The sequence below is a fragment of the Syngnathus acus genome, chromosome 2 (assembly GCF_901709675.1).
Source record: "Syngnathus acus chromosome 2, fSynAcu1.2, whole genome shotgun sequence".
Lineage (NCBI taxonomy): Eukaryota > Metazoa > Chordata > Actinopteri > Syngnathiformes > Syngnathidae > Syngnathus > Syngnathus acus.
In genome coordinates, this window is record NC_051088.1 from 24,948,018 (window position 1) to 24,960,946 (window position 12,929).

The 12,929-nt window shown below is 44.0% G+C and overlaps 2 protein-coding genes across 3 annotated transcripts; both read right to left on the bottom strand.

Moving 5' to 3' along the window:
* Positions 1-450: 450 nt before the first annotated feature.
* ptk6b (PTK6 protein tyrosine kinase 6b) lies at positions 451-3,287 on the bottom strand. Its single transcript, XM_037246270.1, has 8 exons — positions 2,909-3,287; positions 2,580-2,698; positions 2,314-2,483; positions 2,075-2,234; positions 1,844-2,005; positions 1,210-1,391; positions 853-1,006; positions 451-786 (listed from the first exon to the last, which is right to left on the bottom strand). Exons 1-8 carry the CDS (start codon positions 3,247-3,249, stop codon positions 560-562), a joined length of 1,515 nt encoding a protein of 504 aa, XP_037102165.1. The 5' UTR covers positions 3,250-3,287; the 3' UTR covers positions 451-559.
* Positions 3,288-3,968: 681 nt separating this feature from the next.
* On the bottom strand, positions 3,969-11,741 carry zgc:194282 (tyrosine-protein kinase Srms). 2 transcript variants are annotated; one of them, XM_037246269.1, is made up of 9 exons: positions 11,304-11,737; positions 11,035-11,261; positions 9,346-9,467; positions 8,426-8,592; positions 7,205-7,352; positions 6,939-7,097; positions 6,664-6,845; positions 6,435-6,591; positions 3,969-5,772 (listed from the first exon to the last, which is right to left on the bottom strand). In XM_037246269.1, exons 1-9 carry the CDS (start codon positions 11,442-11,444, stop codon positions 5,573-5,575), a joined length of 1,503 nt encoding a protein of 500 aa, XP_037102164.1. In that variant the 5' UTR covers positions 11,445-11,737; the 3' UTR covers positions 3,969-5,572. The 2 variants fall into 2 exon arrangements, with proteins under 2 accessions (XP_037102164.1, XP_037102163.1); XM_037246268.1 differs by having other exon boundaries at positions 11,035-11,741.
* Between the last annotated feature and the right edge of the window lie 1,188 nt (positions 11,742-12,929).

The window sequence follows — 12,929 nt, forward strand, 5'->3', positions numbered from 1 at the left end:
AGCGAACGCGCAGCGTTTGATTTGACGTCACACTAGCCGCCTCCCCCCCCCCCCCCCGGGAGAGAAGCGAACGCGCTGCGCTCGACGTCCGATTAGCCCCCCCCCCGGAAGAGAAGGTAACGCGCAGCGTTGGACGTCCCACTAGCACCCCCCCCCCCCCCCCCCCCGGAAGAGAAGGTAACGCGCAGCGTTGGACGTCCCACTAGCCCACCCCCCGGAAGAGAAGGGAACGCGCAGCGTTGGACGTCCCAATAGCACCCCCCCCCCGGGAAATATTGGCCCCCGGGCCCCTTCACGTTACTAAATATGGCCCTCCTTGCAAAAAGTTTGGACACCCCTACTCTAAATTGTCCATACACTGCAAAAAGTTTTATAAATAGTCTATGCAAATGGAGCTCTGCATATTTTCAAATACGCATCATTTTGAGCACAAAAAAGCAATATGAGACGTGTGTGAATGCTTGATTGTTAATAAAATGCACCCAGCGATTGGATGGCGACCAATCTTGCCGTATCCTGCTTCTCTCGCCAAAAGTCATTTTCGGTTTATGGAAGCCTGTTAAGTGTCTGTAGGTGTTGTAGGCGCTTCTTTGTCTGTATGTGCCGAGAGACTCCCATCGTAGATGTTGTACATTTGCTCCTTCAGTTGCCAGAATGAGGGCCGCTGCTCGGGATCGCTATTCCAGCATTTGGACATCATTTCGTAGAGGAATGGCGGACAACCAGGAGGTGCTGGCATTCTGTAGCCTTCGCTCACCAGCTTGTCCGCTTCCTGCCCGCTTAGACCTGCCGAGAAGAGCACCGTTATGGAGAATCAGCGCGCTCTTCGCCCACTTTCAGCTAGCCACTCGCCTGGGTAGGGCACACCTCCGTAGGTGACCATCTCGTAGAGCAGCACGCCGAAGGACCACACGTCTGACTTGATGGAAACTTTCCTCTGTTTGATGGCCTCCGGCGCGCTCCATTTGTGTGGGGTGGCTTTCTGGTACGCAAAGTAGATTGGCTCCTGGGACACCAGAAAAACCATTGCGTGACTTCATGTGCTTTGTAAATGACTCCATGTCAGTTTAGGGCAATTTTCTAGTATCTTCACTCTTTTTTTTTTTTTTTTTTAACCTTTTGGGAGTTTCCCATGATTTAGACAATCTGGAACAGTTGGCAGTTCTGCTAATCGTCTTTTTACAATTTGCATAAATAAACACCGCCCACCTTGATGACTTGGGTCAGTCCAAAGTCGGCCACCTTGCAGATGTAGTCTTCTCCAACCAGAACGTTCCGGGCCGCCAAGTCTCTATGGATGAAATTATGCTCTTCCAGGTACGACATCCCATCAGCCACCTGCCCGGCCATGTCCGACAGCGATGTCATATCCTGCTGCTTGCCCTCGGGACCTCAATGTGAACACAAAAGAAACGGCCAGAGTTTAGGACTGTGTTGTATTGCCCATGTTAAATGCTAGTTTGCTGTAATGTCAAATATGCTACATGCTAACTGGAGCTAGCAATAGTTTGGTGTAACTTATCTTCTACGTGCTAATAGTTGCTAGCATCTCCAGTGCAATATTATTGGTTGTTGCAGCCAAGCAACTCAAGGCAAAACACACCCGAGGATACCCAGATTTTTCAAATATCGATCACATTTGTAAGAAATTTTAAAAGATCAAATTGCTTAAGTTTAGTGGCATTCATAAGCATCCAATCGGAACTCAAGCTCTTAACTCATTCGGCCAGTGTCATAGTGCTACATGCTAAAATGCTAACAGGAGTTCACGCAATGTCGGATGAACTTTTATTCTTGTTATTAAATTGGATTCAATTCAACTGATCACAAAAAAGTCACCTACTTCTGAGCAGGTCCAGCAGACTTCCTTTCTCCATCAGCTCGGTGATGATGTAATATGGCGTGGAGGCGGTACAGACGGCAAAAAGCGAGATGAGGTGACGGTGGCGCAGGCGCTTGAGGATCTGCACTTCCCTCTGGAACTCTGTGTGGTTTACCTCCGAGTCTGGAGACAAAGAGAAAAGAAGGTCACCACGCAGAAACTGCAGACGGGCCAACGCGGGAACATAAATACCGTTCTTGATGATCTTGACGGCCACGCGAATGCGCGACTTCCACCATCCTCGGTAGACATCCCCAAAGAAACCGCTTCCCAACTTGTCCTCCAAGGTGAACTCATCCTTGGATAGCTCCCACAATTCATCTGGGAATTGGACTTCTGACACGGGTTCTTTCTAAGGCAACACACAATACGCAGACGAGTGAGGGAGGGAACCACAGACTCATGACAAGACTTGAGAATCTATTTTATACCGGCCTGCAGGGTTCCCCCAGTGTGTCCTCGTTGCTGAGACGGAGACGGTTGCTGCAGTAGTGCGCCACCAGATCGCTCAGCGACGTAAACTGCTGCATACCGTCCAGGTCAAAGAGACCGTCGGACGTTTGGGTGATCTTGAAGTGTTTCACTCGATAGCTCGAACGCACTGCAGACAGCCAGGCAGGCAGGCAGGCAGGCACGCAAACCGGCTTTCATTACAACTGACTTTTATCTTTGGCGGGGGACATGGACACGGTCTTGCCTGAGAGAACGTATCCGAGATGGTTCTCACTGGATCGGATGAGGAACGCTCCCGGTCGGTTACTCGGTGCCATGAGGAGACTTATGGCGTCTGAGCGGTTCATGGTCCCGAAATTCCATCTGATACATGTGAGGGCAAAGAAAGAATGCGAAAGATCCTCATTCTGTCATGTAAACATAATTTGACTTCTTGTGTCAAGTCGCGTGCGGATGAAGAATATTTGTGACAAAGTTGTATCAGAGGCAGGACAAAGTACCATCATTACCAAGTAGCGTCAAGAAAGTAGCATTTTAAACTAATGCGAATGTGCAGTTGCATTGTAAACTCACGGTTCCACCTGCATACTGGTCTCAGTTTTCTTCAGGTAGTTTCCGGGCACAACGCCGCTATCGAGCTTGCTTCCACTCGGGTCCAGCCTACATACAGTCCACCAGTCATCACTTCGGTGCTGGACCTTGAACACATCTCCCGTCTGAAAGGTCAACTCATTGGAGTTGCGGCCCTGGAAGTCCCACATTGCTTCATATGTGCTCCCGCTCTCCTCCTCGGCCGCCGGTTGCGGCAAGGGCGCTTCCGGGTTCGATGCTATCTGGCCGTCCACCTTTGTTTTGTTGTCCCTGTGCAGCCTCTGCCACAGAGCCGGGCATGCACTGCGCAGGCATTCGTCCATGTTTGAGGGCAGTAGAACAAGACGCCCTGGATTACAATGGTACACAGCACCTGTTGGACCAGTAGTGACGTGGTTGGTTGGATTTCTGGGAATGTTGCTTGGGGACTTGAGCAACACATGCCATGAAGGTGCCGCGCGCACACGCGCTTCTGTTTGATTGCATTCTTACTGGCATGAGTCGCTTGTGCATTCCTATCATGTCACCACACACCAGACCAAACAAACAACCACACTACGGGAAATCAAATTTTCATTACCACCCCTCAAACAATTCTCAAATCAATATAAGACATTCTAGACACCAAAATGGGAAACTAACAAACAAAGTGGACATAATTATGAGACATGCTGGGACAAAAAAGAAGGATGGGATCATTATGGGACAGAGCAGGGGGGACACAATAGGGGACATTATGGGGCACGATAGGAAACTCTCTGGGACGGAGAGTCAATAGGTGACTGTAAAAAAAAAAAAATGGGCACGGTGAGATTTGAAAGGACACGATGGAGGAGGGGGGGGGGGGGGGCGGAATCATACAGAATGTGACAACAGTAGAGCACATTATGGGAGACTAAGGCACAAAATCATTTCCATCCAGGGAACATGACAACAGATCATTCCAATCCGCTACATACATTTCTTATTTTCTCAAAACTTTCAAGTACTTCCTGTCACAGATAACTATCGCACTCAAATAGCAAGGGAAAGTACGTCAACATTAGAGTGGAAAGATTTTATTGTTTGTGACTCATAAGTAACTTGTCACTCTCTACCTATTTTTTGTATGGCTCGAGATTGTAAATGTCAAAGTTGCATTGTTGTGTCTCATTGCATGGCATGCAAGCAAGCAACCGTGTCAAAAGCGCAGTGATCGTGGCGACGACGACTGTGTAAACATGGCGCCCCCTCTGGACGCATCTGGAAGACTGACTTAAAGAAATACACAAAAGTAACACACTAGCCGAGTGGTGGAATGTGCAAAACAGCCAAGGGGTGGGCAAACCTTTGTGCTCACTTTTATTTAATAAATAAAAAAATAAAAAGACGAATGGGTCGGGTCATCAGACGAGGATAGATTTAAAAATGTCATTAAAAAGTAAAACATGTAAAACCTGAATTATACAAATAAAATAAAATTTTCTTATTTTAATATATTATTTATTAATACATTGTAATCTACAGCGAATTTAAACGTATAATTGAATAACAACATTTTCCATGTTGAATTCGCCATGGAGGAATTCACCTATTAACATTTTTTGCGTGACCTCAAAAGTAGTCATTAGTGTCAAGTAAGAATGTTAACTGTTGGAAAGTCTTTCCCGTTTTGCTCTGCTGAGTGGCTGTTAAAAAGCAGAATCAAATAATGGGCAAGTTATTGATTTTTTAAGAAGGGTTTGAAATTTAATTTTAAATGTTTTAGATCACAACGCTGGTCTACAGCATATTTTAAATTACAGATGCTTAATGAGTCCTGAAAAGTATTTTTGACACAAATTCAAATCAAAAAAAGTCAATTACTTTCTAGCATATTAAGGTTTGGCAATATTTTCATTTTTATGTTTGACCTAGAAAAGCTTACGCAATACGAATTTAATCGTTACTTGTCATTTGTAGCTATGACATCACAGTAAAAAAGAGAACAAAGTAGGGCCGATTCGGAATCAGTGTAAAAAATGTATCTCTAAAAGTTTACTTGCATCTCTGATTAAAAAAATGTAGTAAACATTTGTTGACCAGAAATGATCATTCTTTACAGCTCAAACTACTAATATAGGCAACTGCAAACATAATTACTTGTAAGGTTCTTGGTAAATGGAGCCATTTTTGCAATACTTTCTTAATAAATCAAATAACCAATTATTCGATTCCATAAAAAAATAAATCCAATTCAAATTTAGGAGGAGGGAAAAAAGGGTAACTCATTCTTACGAATTTTAAAATACTCTTTATCAAAAAAAGCCCTGAGCCCAAATTTGCCCACCCATCGTCAATGTGCAGTGCTTTAACAACTATGCAAGCCTGAACACTTTCAGGTTTCCATTTTTGTTCTGAAGAAATGATCATGCTAAAGCTAATGACCAAAAGGGAATTCTGCCTCCATTGAGAAATCAGAAACGTTCCATCTTCCTTTAGAAAGGTGATTGAAGATTGGACAAAAATATTGGCTTCTGTCAGGCAGCAATGTGGCTAACCAGCACATCATTATTGCACGTAGCGCCTCTTTGTGGCCTGTATTCATCATTGGTGGTCTTCAGATGAAAATTTCTTTCAGCGTCTGTGGGAACAAAGTTGTCCTCCTCCTCACCGCCAGTCACGTGGTCACACCTCAATGGTCTTGAAGTAGATCCGAGCGTAAATGGAGTCCAGCTGGCTATGCAAAGCATGGAAGGAAGGCCTCTTGGACGGCTCGGCCGCCCAGCAGTCCATCATGATGCGGTGGATGTTGTGAGGACATCTGCTGGGACACGCCAGGCGAGCCCCTGATGACAGCAGTTCCAACACCTGCTTGTTGCTTTTGCCTGAAAGGTCGTCACACAACTCCGCTAAATTCCCATTCACTGAGCTGGAAATGTCGGAAAACAAATGACAATATATGCTACGTAGGATTGAACTTCAATAAAGGTTTCAAACTCCATTTGAATTTGACTGTACTTGTAACAAAAACAGAAGTTTAAGCCACAGGAATACCACTAGAGGGAGCTCACATAGCACTGAGACTCACTGCAACTGAAGGCATTTCCCCAAAGAAATGGGCCAAAAATGACTGCGACCCTGGCTGAATTTCATGCATGGGTTCTTGAGACTTTCTTTTTTGTGTGTCCTATGTTGATGTATACATTTCACATTGATCAGTTCATTTCTAAACTTTCAGAGGGCGTTCTTCAGGGCTCATGTTGAGGCCCCCTAAAATATGGACAATTTCAAACCTTTTGAGGCATGTTAGGCCCTCAAAAGGCAATTATTGACATTACAATTTGCATGATGTAAATCTGCTCTTACCTTCTTGTGATGTTGAGGTCAAAATGTATACAAGTAGTGTAGACGTATTATTTCATTCGATTCCTCTTACGTTGTTCTGTTTTTCTTTGCACAAGCGACGGAATTGCATGGATCATGTTTTTTTGTGATGATGAAAAAATCTGACTTTGACTTTCCAAAACATGTACGCGTTACACGCTACCTTCGTAGGGCATTTTCCCACGTGACATCATCTCGTAGAGCAGAACGCCAAAGGACCACACGTCGGACTTGACGGAGAACTTTTGATGAATGGCGGCCTCTGGTGCCGTCCACCGCACGGGTATCTTGGTGGTCCGGCTAGCCGTGTACACGCTGTCCTGGAAAACGGGGCCAAAGAGACAATTGGATTGGTTTGACAAAGTACTTCCTTTTACAAGTCATCAACACACCTTGATAATACGCGCCAGTCCAAAGTCTGCCACCTTGCAGACCAGATCCTCTCCCACCAGGATGTTTCTCGCCGCCAAGTCTCTGTGGACGATGTTCCTGTCTTCCAGGTAGGCCATGCCCTCGGCCACCTGACTGCCCATGTAGATGAGGTGAGCTGAGGTCAGCACCTGGCCTTCTGCAGCTGCGCACGTTGAAATGTCAAAAGGTTTCGATGTTAACTCTCAACGGAAATGTTTTTGTGGGAACATTTGGAATGGTCATTTTCTAAACTCACAGGCCAGGTAAGATTTGAGGCTTCCTTTGCTCATCAGCTCGGTCACGATATAGACGGGTTCTCCTCGGGAGCACATGGCCAGCAACTGGATCAGCTTGGGATGGTGGAGGCTCTTCAGCGCTTGCACCTCCTTCACAAACTCATCCTGTTTGGTGTCCTCTGAAAATCACCCAAAAGAAAAACATCTGTTCCAGACCAATGCGCAAAAGGTGAACATATAGTACAATACAGTGGAAGTTGTTTGAAGAAAAAAAAACAATGGATACCTTGTTTGAGCATCTTAATGGCTACTCGCTTATTCTCGGTGGTCCACAGAGCCTCCCACACTTCTCCAAAGTGGCCTTCGCCCAACTTGCGGTGCAGCTTGAACTCCTCCCGAGGCCGCTCCCAAGGCTCCATGTCGTAAAGCTCCCGCTGCGGAGCACAAGCATGTGAGTACACGCCGCACGGCGCTGGGGTGTGTACGTGCGTCTTTCACGCAGCAGGTTCCTTGCTGGTCCTTCTCTGACATGCTCAAGTGTCCTCAGCGCTGATAATGAGGACCGCCAAGAGGACAAAGCGGTCGTTTGTCACTGATGAAGAAGACAAGCCAGGCGACTTTCTTGTGATCATCTTTTATTATGGATGTGCCACAAACATGATCCACAGTGAAAGCGTTTGACATTTGACAAGTCAACACAATGTAGTAAAAAAAAAAAAAAAAGGTCAAACGTGACAAAAGACTGAAATGATAACTCTTGAATGAGATTTGTCCATTACACAAAGAAACAACAATGTCACATTGTGCCTGCTTGTTAACATTAACAAGGAAACTTCATTGAAATGCGACCATTCTAATACCGTACAGTTATTGATGCTACAATATTATGTTTTTATATCATTTTTCATACACTTATTATACCACCATTGCTATGATCAGTTTTGTGTACACTGAAACAAAACAAAATCATCATAGTAAGAGAATCAAGTTTGAAATTGTAAGAAAAGAATGGATCATTTTTCAACAGAAAAATTGGAATATACAAGAATAAAATTGCATTCAAATTGAGTGAAAAAATGTTTTGTAATTGAAATTCAAGGGAAAAAGTTGGACTATTTTGAGAATAAAGTATTATATTTCATGTTTTGGATTTATGAACAATTCTAAAATTCGAAGAATCTATGAGAACTCTAAAAGGTGGCTACACAAAAAAGCCATTGTACAAGAGTATCGTTGTATTTTTTTTAGATATTTTAGAGATTGTGTCATCAAAAAGAAGTTGAAATGCGAAGGAATAAGTTGCACTTTTTTTAAAGAAATAAATCATAACTATGTGAGAATAATGGTTTTTTTTTTTTCCTTAAAGAAGACCTTCCCTAAATCCCTGAAGGAAAAAAAGTTGCATTCTTTGACAACAAAAACACCAAAAAGAACTGGAACTGGGCTGGAAGCGCTGACAAGATATATTGACGCATATAGATTAATATTCGGCTGTGTGAAGCTTTACCTGCTGAACACAAGGTTCCGTCAGCAGCACGCCCAAACTGCGAGGGTTCTTCTGGTAGTACGAGACCAGCTCGCCCAGCGTCCCGAAGGAGACCTTGTCTGACACGAAATAAGCGCCGATGGAGGAACGCTGCACACGAAAGTGGATCACCTTCCCGTCGCTTCGAGCTGGAAGTTTAACAGGCACAAAAGATGTCCACATAAGAGGATTTGTGTTCATCCAACCACAGAGAGAGAAGGTAGAACTCCTATGTTGCACCCAAAAACCTTTTTTGCATATTAATATAGTGATTGCACAAATCTGAAAAGGATAAATTGTGAAAAAAATTGGGGGTCTTTTAAGCTGGCATATTTTGAGAGTAAAAAAAATTGTAAAATTACAAAAAAGGGCTTATTTTTGCGAGAAAAAAAATAGAAATTGTTCAAAAAAATACTCAATCTAAAACAAAAAGAAATGTGGAAAAAATACAAGCATTAAAAAGTAGTTTCAGAAAAAATATATCTGAATTTTAGTAGTATCATGTGGAATACAGTATTTGTGAAACTAAATCTTTATTTTCATGAGAACAAGGTAATAAGTTAAAACACTGAGAAAAGTCGATGTTACTATTATGCAGGCTACAGTATTTAATAAACAACATTTTTGACATGAAAATGTTGCCCATAAAACAAACATAACTGTATAAGAAAGTATTTCTGAAATTAATAATACCTGAATAAAAACACTGAGAAAATGAGAAAAAAGGCATAATATTTCAAGCCAAATGTTTTGATTTGACAAGGATAAATTTGGAACTTTTCAAAAGAAAATTCTTGTTTTTCTTGACTGTTCAACCCATTCCAAGACACTAACCACACAAGAAAAACAAAAAAGTAAATATATGACAAGAATATACCTAAAACATAAAAACACATACACACCTGAGAGGGTGTACTCATCACTGTGACTCTCACTGATGCGTACCAGGAAGCAGCCATCTTTGTTTTGGGGGGCCAGCAGCAGCTTCTCGGCTTTGGTCCGGTTGATGTTGCCGTAGTACCACCTGCACACATGGCCATTTTAGTCAACATCTCATTTCCCCCTCCTCTTCCTGGGATCCTTAACGGTGGAAGGAGCTAATATGTTGAGTGAGGAGGTTGCAGATTAAGAAATGAGATATAGAAACAGAAGAAGAATGTAAACACTAAACTGGTCGGCACAGGTGAGATGGTTTACTTGGACGTGATCGGTGCGGGCGTGTCGCTCAGGTTTCGCTGAAACTAACAAGAAATGACTGATTCAATTAAAAATGTCATTTGGATGTATTATTAGTCCTTGCCAATCACATGTGTGCATATTTTGGATTATTTCTTACTCAGAACCGCACAAACAACAACATTTATAGGAAGTTCCAAAGTGGAACGCAAGTTGGCCAAAATGCACCGTCACGCACAAGAGCTTCGTTTCAAAACGGTGCTTTCTGTTTTGTTTTTTGTCTGACGTGGATTCCAAAAGAAGCAGCAGTGCGGCTCTTTGTACACTTGTGCAACACTTGAAGGTGACCATGGGAGAGAGTATTCATATTTGCATTTTCTTTCCTTTTTTCATCATAAAAGAGGCAAAGCAGTATCGTGAACAGATTGTCAAATTGAAATGATAAAGAGGGGAATATGAAATATGAGCAATTTGGCAGCCTATGAAGAAAATGTACGAATGGGTCAGTTTTCTTTGAGCGTTAAACCGGTTCTGCTCGACACGCAAAATAAGAACAAGGTCAGCGTCAACAAAGCAGCAGCAGCAGTATTTTAAATGTCACATTAACTTTGATTGTGGAAATGACAAATGACATGCCAGAAAGGTCAAATACATCAAATACACAATACTCTACGGAGATCGGATCAGATAGAACGGATCAGGAGATATTTTGCATTGAATACAAAATCTATAAACCGTTATAAAGTCATAATTTACTGACCGATCATTGACATGATAGTTTGGAGCCACAAAATAATACATGACAACAAACAGAATCTTGTTCACTGCAGGTACGTTTCGACACAAGTTTCTTAGTCGGACTATTTTCAATTTTGTTTTTCCCCGCAAATGAATTTTTGGGTGGGGAATTTGGTTTTGTGTATATTGATAGTTCATCAGCGTCTTTGGTTAATTAAGGTTTAATTGTTACTATCTTTCCTCAATGCATTTCAATTCATTCATTTTTTTCTTTTTTTTACTTCATGACCAACAATCAGCTCCAAAATCCTGATTGTGTAAAATAAAGCCAGCTATATTATAAGTCTGTAGAAAATGAAGGGAGAAAGAAAAAAAAAAAAAACACTGGCCCTTTAAGGACCATTTGATCAATTATTTGAACACTAATCCTAAATGATTGAAATGATATTGTCAGTAGTTTCGAATAAACAAAACATTCGACTCAAACACAGACATGCGCTGTGGAGAAAATGTGATCTATCTTTTCCATAATTCTTCTTTCTGCGCGCGTTAAGTGGAGCAGGTCGAAAGCAGGATGACAACCGACCTGAGGTCAGCACCGAATTCAGCGGCCCTACGCTTGAGGTGAGGCGGGCGCACGGTGTTAACCGACCTGAAATCAGAGCGCTCGCACTCACTTGTGTTTGGCGAACTCGTCCTGGAGGACGGCCACATAGTTGGCAGGGATGAGTCCAGACTCCAGCGAGCCGGTGACCTTTTTGGCCAGTACGTAGTGACCCCGCTGCTCCAGCACAGAAAGCTTCTCGCCCTCCCGGACCGTCAGCTCGTCATCGCTGCGGGCCTCGAAGTCGAAGAGCGCCGCGTACAGTTGGACCGGCCTCTTCTTGGGCGACGGCACGCGGATGTCGCCCGACGGCACGCGGATGTCGCCCGACGGCACGCGGATGTCGCCCGACACCGTCCTGATCTCGGCTTCATGCGCGGCCGCCGGGTTGGCGATCACATGGTTCGGGTAGCGGAAGTCGGGCCAGATGTAGTCCCAAAGGCGCTTCAAACAGGGCATGCAGGAGCGGCAGCAGCCCTCCATGACCTCCGGATCTCACAAGCGTCCTTCAAGCGTTGAACGCGAGCCCCCGCAGCCCAGCAGAAGCGAAGCAGCACAGAAGCAGCCGCCCCGCGCGCCCTGCTGCTCTCCTGCGCGGCCGGCCGGGATGAAGCATTGTTCCGGCCCAGCGGCAGCGCGCTCCAGATGAGCCGGACCGACCGGTTTTTCTCCCGAGCGCATGGACGCGAGCCGCCGTGGGAATGCGGAAGCAAGCGGTCGAGGACATCCGAGGTGGCAGCTTCGGGCTCGGGCTCAGTTTTCGACCGACTGACAGGCGTGTGGATGAAGATGGCGTGCGTTCACGCGCGTCCTTTGAAGTATTTGGGTCACGCGTGCGTGACACCTGACAGGTGCGTGCGTGCGCGGGCACATGGGCGGGCGCGCAGCTTACAAACAATGAGCAACGATCCTTTTCACGATGACGTCACACATTCTCCCGACTGGCAAAAAGTCGGATTGGACGAATTCTTGTCTGATTATTCTCTCAACATTCCCATTTTTTGCAAGTCAAAGGATACGTGGTCTTTATGGTCCTGAAACCCCGTTAAAAAGCGTTCATCTCAACCGAATTATATTGCTTTTGTTGTAAAAGACAAAAGAACTGAGCTGGTTAGGACAGTTTTTATTAGCATTAGTATATTTAACTTTGTCTTGTACATTTCAGGAGGTCCGAAGAAAAAACAAAATGTTCCAAGTGACAGCACATTGAAAATAAAGTCACCATTAGATTGTTGACATGATATGTTCTCTTTGACAAAACACAACATAAAGTCTCATTTACATATATGAACACATTAGGTCCACTGTTGTATGAAACCGAGAAAGACAATAAATAGAAAATGGTATCAAAGAGGGCAGCAAATGAGTTTGTACAAAACTTTGTGTTGTTTTTGTTTCCTGAGGTTGACGTGTGTCGTCTGCACCCTTCTCGATCGCTAAATATACGAATAGACCTCCAAAGTGGGTCTCAATGGCTTTTCATTCTCTCACACCCATCGGTGTGTGTATGAGTGTCTACAGAACTGAGCCCCTCCGACCAAAAAAGATCATAATAATGAAAGATGCTTCTTGTTTCATTTCTTCACCCACAACTGGCACCCAACTAGCTGTTAGCATCCTAGATTAATGAATGGGTAGATGAGAGCAGATTAATAGCATTAATAGCACACACATGGGGAAATTCCTATGGCTTCATGCTAAAAGGCATTGACGATCCCTAATGTATACAGTACATGGTTAGACGCTAGCTACCCGTTTGTATCCTTTAGTCAAGAACTGTCGAGAAATGCACCATTATTGTTCCCTCGGTGACCCGTGGCTAAACGCTAACAAGCGGTTAGATCTAACTGATGCATAGCTGGACGCTAGCCAGATGTTGACGACAACCAAAATCTGTATTTATTTATTTATCTGCAAAAGTACATCGGTTGGGGCTCTCGTTGGATAAGTGGGTGTGCTCGTTGAGAA

Excerpts from the sequence above, each read along its gene's own strand:
- ptk6b (XM_037246270.1), bottom strand. The coding sequence starts at position 3,249 with ATGGACGAATGCCTGCGCAGTGCATGCCCGGCTCTGTGGCAGAGGCTG. Across the intron at positions 2,699-2,908 it reads ACCAGTATGCAGGTGGAACC|ATGGAATTTCGGGACCATGA; the intron begins GTGAGTTTACAA and ends CACATGTATCAG. Across the intron at positions 2,484-2,579 it reads TCTCGGATACGTTCTCTCAG|TGCGTTCGAGCTATCGAGTG; the intron begins GCAAGACCGTGT and ends GGCTGTCTGCAG.
- zgc:194282 (XM_037246268.1), bottom strand. The coding sequence starts at position 11,444 with ATGGAGGGCTGCTGCCGCTCCTGCATGCCCTGTTTGAAGCGCCTTTGG. Across the intron at positions 9,468-11,034 it reads GACGAGTTCGCCAAACACAA|GTGGTACTACGGCAACATCA; the intron begins GTGAGTGCGAGC and ends CCATGTGTGCAG. Across the intron at positions 7,098-7,204 it reads CATTAAGATGCTCAAACAAG|AGGACACCAAACAGGATGAG; the intron begins GTATCCATTGTT and ends GGTGATTTTCAG.